The following is a 10,478-nucleotide window of genomic DNA, read 5'->3' on the forward strand; positions in this document are numbered from 1 at the left end:
CATCCCAAGACCACCACACCTACTGTGAAGCATGGGGGTGGAAATATCATGCTGTGGGGCTGTTTTTCTGCTAAGGGGACAGGACGAGTGATCCGTGTTAAAGAAAGAATGAATGGGGCCATGTATCGTGAGATTTTGAGCCAAAACGTCCTTCCGTCAGTGAGAGCTTTGAATGGTTGACCAAATACTTATTTTCCACCATAATTTACAAATAAATTATTTAAAATTCTTACAATGTGAATTCCTGGATTTTTTTGTCACATTCTGTCTCTGACAGTTGAAGTGTACCTATGATGAAAATTACAGACCTCTGTCATCATTTTAAGTGGGAGAACTTGCACAATCGGTGGCTGACAGAAATACTTTTTTGCCCCACTGTAAGTGTTTTTTCTCCTGGCTCCTCTGTACTCAACCATGCATTATTTTTTGTGTATGTGTATTTATGAGTATGTGATTGATGATGGGGATGCGAGTCATCGGGGCATTGTTTTCAAGTCTGAAAAGCACTTCACAAATAAAGTTTGATTTGATGATTAATATAATGAAAACATTATCAGCAACAACCCAGATGGATCTAATAGCTAATATACAAAGATTCTGGAAAGTGGTAATGTTAAGAAGACACTGTTGTTTAGAGATTGTGACACATTTATAGGATTTTCATATACATGTACAGTATGAATGCTGCAGTTGTCAAGGCTTGGGATATGATCATCCTGTGAGAGATTGAGGAGAAGAAGGCTGGAGCGTCACGTCAGATGCCCATGTAGGTGTTCATCTTGCCCAGAGCGTCGCACACGGTGGTGAGGTCGCTGCGGAGGTCTTGCACCACGTTTTCGATGCTCCTGGTGTCTTTGAGGAGGTCCACGCTCTGAGTGTATGGGTTGTAGTACACAGAGAACGGACGTTTGATGGTCTTGGCAAACTCCCTGCGCCAAAAAATATGAAGGCATGTATATTTGTACTAGTCACTAGTATCTAGAAGTACTGAAAGTGTGTCATACTGGTTAGTATTGTATTGTAATATATACAGTACAGGCCAAACATTTGGACACACCTTCTCAAAAACAACACAACTGATGTTCCCAAGCCCATTGATAAAGCAATAAATTCCACTAATCAACCCTGATAAGGCACATCCGTGAAGTAAAAAACATTTCAGGTTACTACCTCTTGAAACTCATCGGGAGAATGCCAAGAGTGTGCAAAGCAGTAATCAGAGCAAAGGGTGGCTACTTTGAATATAAACAAAAGTATAAAACATTTTCAGTTATTTCACCCTTTTTTGTTAAGTACAGAACTCCACATGTGTTCATTCATATTTTTAATGCCTTCAGTGACAATCTACAACGTAAATAGTCATGAAAATAAAGAAAACGCATTGAATGAGAAGGTGTGTCTAAACTTTTGGCCTGTACTGTATATAATGGTAGGTAAATATCAGTAGGTAGGTAGTAAGAAACATGTGTTGTGATAGTATGAGTAGGTAAATACCTAGCAATGAACATGAGCAGAAGTCATAGAAGTGGTAGTTCTAATAGGCAAATAAATGATGAAAAAGTAGTAATAAGCATGTGTGTCCTAGTAGTAATAGGTAGGTAACTAGTAATAATCATGGGTTGCAGCAGTAATTGGCAGGTAAGTAGTAATAAGCATGTGCTTTAGTATTAGTTCTGGTAGGTAAATTAGAAGGACAAAACATTTACACAGATGCCACTAGTGGTGACATATGTTAGCTGGTGGTGTTTTTGGTTTATTACTGCTTTGAAAAATGTAACTGTGACCAAGTTGCAAACTGCCCTGGTAAACATATTGTAATGTGTCATCTTAGCAGTTGTAGTAACAGGTAAGAAAGTAGTAATAAGCAGTCATAGTAGTAATGTGGTAGAAGTACAGATATTTAAATGAGTGATAGGTAAATAAAGACTCATTAACATGTGTTAAAATAGTAGCAGTAGTAATTTGTGAATAAATAAAAAATACATTTAATATAATAAAAATAAATTGTAATACGCATGAGTATTATAAGTAGAAGGTAAGTATATATGAAATAGCTTACAAGAGATCATAGGTTGATTTTTTTTTTTTTACATTTAAAACACTTCCTTGTGGTCTAAATAACAATGGTGGTTCTCTGGTCAACATTTTGCATAGATTTTGTTATACAGGCTATTTTCAAGCCTCTTCCAGGATGCGCCGTTTTGTTGCGTGTCCACCCCGTCAGCCATGTTTTCGATTTCAATGCTTCCATAATCAATCAATCAATGTTCATTTATATAGCACTAGACATGAGTCTACTGACAGCTTGAGTTCAAACTAAACGCTACTTTGTTATAGAAATGGCAACAGCGGCGGATGCATGTACATGTACGAGCCAGTCTGCCCCACAACAAGACGATACAGAAAAAGAAGGAGCTTATTAACAACAGCGTGGACTACAATGGCATACGTGGTAAATTTATACCCCTCCATCGATCCATTTTCTGCCGCTTGTCCCTGATGGGGTTTCGGGGGGTGCTGGAGCCTATCTCAGCTGCATTTGGGCTGAAGGCAGCGTACACCTTGGACAAGTTGCCACCTCATTGCAGGGCCAACACAGATAGACAGACAACATTCACACTCACATTCACACACTAGGGACAATTTAGTGTTGCAAATCAGCCTATCCTCAGGTGCATGTCTTTGGAGGTGGGAGGAAGCCGGAGTACCCGGAGGGAACCCACGCAGTCACGGGGAGAATATAAAAACGGCACACATATTTGGATAAACCGCTGAAGGGGGAATGGGGAAAACAGCACTATTGGGGAAATTTCCAAACGGCTTGTTTGTTGGAAGTATTAAGAAAGTCAAGATTGTTTTATAAATATCTCCGCCGTGCCTCCACAGTTTGAGTTAAAAAATGTTGAGTTAATGCAGATCCTAAATTCACAACAGCATGTACCATTAGGTAAGAAAAGGGTTTTGTATACCAGGGCCCCTTTAAGCATGTGGAGTAGTAATACAGAGTAAGAACTGTATTATGTGCACAAGTAAGTACTGATGTTTAACGAGAAGTTTACCGCATCTTTTGCTTGGCCTCCTCAAAGCTTTCGGAGACAAAGTAAACTTCCTGGAAGGTTGTGATGAGACATTCCTGGCTGCAGGTGGTCTTGGGGTCAAAAGTCTTCACACAGGCCTGTTCTGACAGAGCATGCTGGGGGGGGCAAAACAACAGAAATTAAGAAAAACTTGTGTAGAACTCTTGTGTACAACTTTGTGTTTGTGTGTTTGTTACACTCAGTTCTCCAATGGATGATAGCAAACCGGCCCCGTACGCTCTCAGCTGACCTTCTTGTTTACATAGGCCAAACTCAATGGTGAAGAAGTAACACTGACAACACAAACACACACGTGTCACAGCAAAGACACACAATGGACTGCTGTTGAGCGGCGACACTCACTGTCGCCAGCTTCTGCACGTCCTCATCAGAAGCTCCCAGAGATGCCAAACCGATTTCCTGGGAGAACTGAGCAAACTTGGGATCTGCCAGCAGAGGAACGTGACCCAGGAGCTCGTGACACGTGTCCCTGAAATACAAAAAACCTATGATGGGTCAGTCATCATGAAGTAATTTAGGATCATAGAGCGATTCAGGTATTGTAAATTGGTTCGGGTCTGGTAATGAGGTGGATCGCTCACGGTTCCGGCGTGTAGAGCGGGTCGGTGCTGTGACGGACATATTGGGTGCAGTTGAAGACTCGATAGGCCAAACCTGCCAAGAAGTCCCGAGGCGACAGGTAGCCTGCCACAGGTCGCACTGTAAAGCCCGACCTCTCTGGAACAAAACAAACATGGCCTACTTTTTACTGACAGAGGGTCTCGTGACTGGCATGGACTGAGCTTGGGGATTATCCAAATTAGGGTGAAGTGAGTGAAGGCGACGTGAACGGGAGTCACGTGACTCCCTGGAAGTCATCCGACCGGACGTGACATATCTCAGGGGTGATGTGACAAAGGGGAGAAATGAGTGGAAGTAGCACGTGACTGGAGTGAAATGGCTGGAGGTCATTCGACTGTAGGTGACACAAGTAGGGTTACATGAGTAAACCTGACATACTGTATTTCCGGGCTCATGTTACAAGGGTGGTAAGTGAGTGGAGGAGATGTGAATGGGGTGGAAGTCATACAGTTGGAGGTGAGATAACGGGTCACATGACTGGACGTGACATAACTCAGGGGTCATGTGACTCAGGTAGGAAATGGTTGGAAGTGACGTGAATGGGGGTCACGTGACTGGAGTAAAATGATTGTAAGTCATACAACTGGAGGGGACATGAGTGAGGTCACATAACTGGACGTGATCTAACTTAGTGACCATGTGACTAACGTGGGAAAAGGGTGGAGGTTATGTGAATGGGGGTCACTTGACTGGAGTCAAGTGGCTGGAAGTCATACAGCTGGACGGGACAGAAGTGGTGTCACATGACTGGATGTGACATATTCTACCTCCTAGGTCATGTGACTGAGGTGGGAAATGAAGGGCGGTGATGTGAATGGGAATCACGTCATTGGAGTGAAATGTCTGGAAGTCATATGACTGGAGGGGACATAAGTCAGTGGTCATGTGACTGAGGAGGCATGACAGGGGGCATACAGGGAGACACAACTGGAGGTGACGTAGCTGTGGCGTCATGTGACTGGAGGTGGACTAACTGGGAGTCATGTGACTGAGGATGACGAAACAAGAGGTTGCACAACTGGAGTTAATGTGACCAGATGGATAACTGTAGGTGACAATCCTGGGGGTGTCATGTGACTGTGGGTGTGACCTCTGAGGAAGAGCGAGACATCCTCTAGCTGGGGAATGTTGTCCTCACGGTAGCCGCAGTGTTGGCTGAGCAGAGGGAGGTTCTTAAGGTACTCTCGGCAGGCGTGAGTGGGGTACAGCTTGTTGAGCTCTCTGTAGACCACGCCCCACGTGCGCACCTCATCGGACGTGTACTCGATGCGAGGTATGGGCTGACCACTACAAATAAAAAGCCCACTTCAGGAAAACATTTAAATTTGTTATACTAGATAAATGGTGGAGGAGAGCTTACAACTTGTATTTCATTGCCACCTCCACAAAATACTTCCTACGCTGGCGGTACAGTTCATCTCTGAAGCCCTGAAGAGCACAAAGCCGAAGAACATTACACGCACGCCCACTGTGAGTGGTTGTTGCTCCACCATTATCCTCAGCATGGAAACAAACACCACCTACCGGGTGGTCAGCATCTAGCTCAGATCCATACATCAGCACCCTGTGGGAACACTGATCCAGCTCTGAGATCTTCATGGGGAACCACGGAACCTCCTCATCATCTAGTATCAACGGAAACACAACCTTTTTTTTCTGATGTGTACATAAATCTATAACATGAAGATGACGTCAACCTGAGGATGACACGATAACAGAAGGACAATAGCATAAAACTGAGGAGTGATTGAGATGATGTGATTAAATGAGATGACACAACAAAATGGTTATATCAGGACGATAACACAAGGATGAATATAATGACACAATATGATGATTGTATGACAAAATGGTGATATTTCTAAAATGACGATGTGATGACATGCCATGATGATTATATGATGATACTAACACGAGGATGACACAATAACAGGGGGATGATAACAACACAGAGGATGACAGGACATAATGATGACAAAATGACAGTATGAGGAGGACAAAATGAGATGAGGCTCTAGATATCAAAATGAGAAGACACGCAGATGATAACATGAGGATCAGGACATGACAGTTGTTGCAGAGGGAGGTCAAAGGATGATATGATAACACAAGGATGACAAAATGGTGAACATGGGATGACATGATACTGAAATGATAAAATGGGTATTTTAGGACTATACCATTAATGATGGAGGATGTTTTGATCATACCGTGGATGAGGGATGATGATCATTTAATTTGAATGAAATAACGTGGATGAAAGCATAACATGAGAAAGACATGCGAACATACATTTGACGAGATAGGGATGACAACATAAGATGAGAATGATGACATTTTGCCGTTAGGATGATAATATAAAATTACATAACTTCGAGGATGATGACAACATAAGGATGACAGGACATAATGATGACATCAAGAGCATGACAAGATGAGATGAGGCTTTAGATATCAACATGAGATGACACAAAATGGTACTGACATAACAACATGCTGAGGGTTGACATGAGGATGAGGAGATCATGACAACTTATGGATGACATGATAACACAAGGATGACAAAATGGTAAACATGGGATGACACACGATAATATGATAAAATATGCATTGTAGGACTTTATCATTAATGATGGGGGATGTTTTGATCATACCATGGATGTATGATGATAGTAATATAATTTGAATGAAACAACATGGATGGGAACCTGAGAATGACATATGAAAATGCAAATGGCGAGATGAGGATGACAACAAAGCATGTGGATGACAACATTTTGGCGTTACGATGATATCATGGATGATATACCTTAAAGATGATGACAAGAGCATGACAGGACATAATGATGATATCGTGACAGTATTAGGATGACAAGATGAGATAAGGCCCATCCCTCCGTCCATCCATTTCCTACCGCTTATTCCCTTTGGGATCGCGGGGGTGCTGGTGCCTATCTCAGCTACTATCGGGTGGAAGGCGGGGTACACCATGGACAAGTCGCCACCTCATCGCAGGGCCAACACAGATAGACAGACAACATTCACACTCACATTCACCCACTAGGGACCATTTAGTGATGCCAATCAACCTATCCCCAGGTGCATGTCTTTGGAGGTGGGAGGAAGCCAGAGTACCCGGAGGGAACCCACGCAGTCACGGGGAGAACATGCAAACTCCAAACAGAAAGATCCCGAGCCCGGTATTGAACCCAGGACTACTCAGGACCTTCGTATTGTGAAGCAGACGCACTAACCCCTCTTCCACCGTGCTGCCTAGAGAAATAAGGCTGTAAATATTAAAATAAGATGACAGAAAACGATGCTGACATAACAATATGCCGATGAAAACATGAGGATGAGGACATAATGACAACTTAAGGATGATATAACACAAGGTTGACAAAATCATGAACATGACAATGATATGATAAAATAAGCGTTTTAGGACTATAACATTAATGATGGAGGAGGTTTTGATCATACTATGGATGAGGGATAATGGGCATTTAATTCAAATGAAATAACGTGGATGAGAACATGGCAAACTGAGAATGACATGCGAACATGCAGATGACGAGATGAGGATGACAACATAACATGGGAATGAGAACATTAAGGACGTTAAGATGAACCATGAATGGCATAACCCAAGAATGATGACAACATAAGTATGACATGATAACACAAGGACGATAACGTGCAAATGCGATGAGATAATTATGAGGGGTGATTGGGTTGTATGATTTTAAATGAGATAACATGATAATCACACACAGGGATGATGATGATAAAATGAGGATGAGATGATACAACACAATGGTTATAACACGAAAGTATGACACAATATGTTGAGTATATGACAACATGATGATGAAAAAATAACATCGGGATATTTTAAAATGAGGATGGGATGACACGCCATGATGATAATAAGATGATGACAACATAAGGGATGACACAGTAACAGGGTGGTGATGATATGATAACACAGAGGATGACAGGACGTAATTGCAGTATGAGGATAACAAAATGAGATGATACAGCATCTAACTGATGATACCATGAGGATGAGGACATGAAGACAAATTAAGAATGACATGATAACATGGGATGACACATGACGATGATATAATATACAAATTTTAGCATTGTAACATTAATGATGGAGGATGTTTCAATCATATCATAATGGTAATGGTCACATAATTTGAAAAAAATAACATGGATGAGAACATGAGACTAAAAATGGAAACATGGAGATGAAAAGATGAGGATGTCAACATGACATGAGGATGATAACATTTAGGATGTTAGGATGATATCATGAACGGCATAACTTGAAGATGATGACAACTTGCACCTGGTGCACTCACCTGCCTGGGCAGCCCACACGTGCGCGGGCGTGTTGAAGGACAGGATGTTGACGTGATCTTTGAGGAGCTCCAACAGCTCGTTGAAGTCCTTCTTGCTGCAGCTGCAGTCGGCAAAGATCTCCACCTCGTTGGCCACGCGTTTGGACGCGCGTGACTCAATGTGGTTCAGGTTGACCCGCCTCTCCTGCAACCAGGGGAAAAAAATGGGATGAGGCTCACCTGCCCGACGTCTGCCCGCGAACTAACGAGGTTTCACCTGGAAGAGTCGCAGAGCTCGGACCAGACAACCGACCTCGTTCTTCAGAGAGAACACCACCGCCTGGCTCGGCTCTGCACAAGTCTCACTGATGGGACTGAAGGACGGGCGCCGCGACTGAATACACATATAGGAGTGTCACATGACAAAAGCTGAACATAAATGAGTTAGGAGATGAAGATGAACGAAGGAGAAGGTCACCATCTGGCCGCCTGTGTGCCGCAGAGGGGGCCGCTGGTCCAGCATGGCCGAGTCGAAGGAGAGGCCGCGGCGGCTCCAGTACTTGCTGGAGAACATCATCATTGCGGGCTGCATCCTGGGAAGTGGCTCCTGGTTGTCCTTCATTACATGAGGGGACGCCATGGGGAACCAGTGGGTGTACGAGTACCAGGACCGGTCCAGTATGACGGCTCTGGTGACACCTTGCTCGCCAAACGCACAACTCCAAGGTCTCGTCTCTTGTCAGCTTGCAGGTGCTGCCTGCCTGAGCTTAAATCCTGACACTGGAGGGGGAGGGCCCAAAGGAGGTGGGGGAAAAAAACTCAATGGTTATAAGGATAATTGCTTCTGTTGGATAATATATTACTTTGATATGATCAAGTATGACATAAGACTACATACAGTATTGATTAAACGACTAATTGACATAATATAGTTGACGTTTGTGAATCCTTTGATGTTGTGTTCGATTGTACACAAAGTTTGAATGCTGTTTTTGTTTTCCACCTGCATATGCCACAAACTGGTGCGATAACGTTGGCGATGCGTCGCCTGCTGCAATTTCCTGTCAGTCAGGAAATGAAAGAGACGCCTCTGTGATGTGCTTCTGCTGCTTCCTTATGAAGCGATGCACTGATAGCCAGCAGCATCCAGCAGTCCACACACAACCTGTCATGCTGACAAAAATGATACAAGCATAGAATCAATGTCTTGTTTCAAGGAGGTGTTCTCACTGCTAATGGGAAATCACACACAAATTGAAAACATTTTTTAAATTAGCAACAGCCTAACCATTGTTCTTCAATCTTTGCCTGGTGAACAATGAGTGAGTGGGGAGCGTCATTATAGTCATATAGCAGGAAACGCATGATAACGATACACTATGTCAGGGGTGTCCAAACTTTTTCCACTGAGAGCTGACGACTAAGTTTAAGGCAGGCATGCGGGGGCCATTTTGATATTTTTAATTTTAAAAGCAAATACAATATATTGATTTTTTTTAACCTTTAGGGCTCCCCTCAAGTTTGGTCCCATGGACCCAGAAGGGTCCCTGTCATAAAAATGTTAAAAATAAGTCACACATTATTTAATTTTGTTTTAATTAAAATGACTTAATGTTAAATTTCTAGATCGAATTCAGGTCTATCAGTCAATATAAAGTTAAACAATGTTTTTCTTTAAATATTCTATGCCCTTTTTGTCAAATAAAACCCAGCTTTCTATGGCAAAAACACAAAATTTACAATACCCCCCAAATGCCCCCAAAAAAAGTCGAAGTGAATATTTGATGTGAAGTAATCAAAACTATAAATAGGTGTCAATAATTCATAACACCATTGATTGTAATTAATTTTTATTTTTTTAGCAATGACAGCTAATAAATCAAATTTAAATGATTGTGGATCCAAACAGGCCTCATTTATATAAGTTTTAAAAATAACAACACTTGAAGTCTTTATATCAACTTCAGATCTATTAGTCTTTTTTTTTTCTTTTAAAAAAAAAAAACGTTTGTTTGTTGTATGCCCTTTTTGTCAAAGGAAACTTATTTTTTTATATGGCAAACACAAATGTATGCAATATTATCCACAAAAAGTATATCAAAGTGAAATATTACATGTGAAGTAATTGGAGTCTTGAATATGTTAATGATTCATAACAACAATAATTTTGTTTCATTGTTATTTTTTGAGAGTGAAATTATAAAAATACAGCCTGCATGGCAGCTTAGTGTTGTTAGAGTCAGCATAGCACCTTTTTCGTGTTACAATTCACCTGCATGGTCTTTTATTCCATGTTTTGTATTTTTTAAATAGTGCTTTTAGAATGTGCCGCGGGCCGTTAAAAAATTAGCAGCGGATTGCAAAAGGCAAGAGCAATAGCATGAACAAAAAAACGAGAGGAGCAAAG

At 41.9% G+C, this 10,478-nt stretch overlaps 1 protein-coding gene across 1 annotated transcript; it reads right to left on the reverse strand.

Annotated features, from left to right (window-relative positions):
• Nucleotides 1–627: 627 nt before the first annotated feature.
• Nucleotides 628–10,348, reverse strand: tph2 (tryptophan hydroxylase 2 (tryptophan 5-monooxygenase)). Its single transcript, XM_061894696.1, has 11 exons — nt 8,550–10,348; nt 8,349–8,465; nt 8,093–8,276; nt 5,244–5,344; nt 5,080–5,147; nt 4,810–5,006; nt 3,680–3,815; nt 3,441–3,567; nt 3,275–3,370; nt 3,060–3,193; nt 628–929 (listed from the first exon to the last, which is right to left on the reverse strand). The coding sequence occupies exons 1-11, from the start codon at nt 8,709–8,711 to the stop codon at nt 755–757; spliced, it is 1,497 nt and encodes a 498-aa protein (XP_061750680.1). The 5' UTR covers nt 8,712–10,348; the 3' UTR covers nt 628–754.
• Between the last annotated feature and the right edge of the window lie 130 nt (nt 10,349–10,478).

This window comes from Nerophis ophidion, linkage group LG03 (assembly GCF_033978795.1).
Source record: "Nerophis ophidion isolate RoL-2023_Sa linkage group LG03, RoL_Noph_v1.0, whole genome shotgun sequence".
In the NCBI taxonomy this organism is placed as follows: domain Eukaryota; kingdom Metazoa; phylum Chordata; class Actinopteri; order Syngnathiformes; family Syngnathidae; genus Nerophis; species Nerophis ophidion.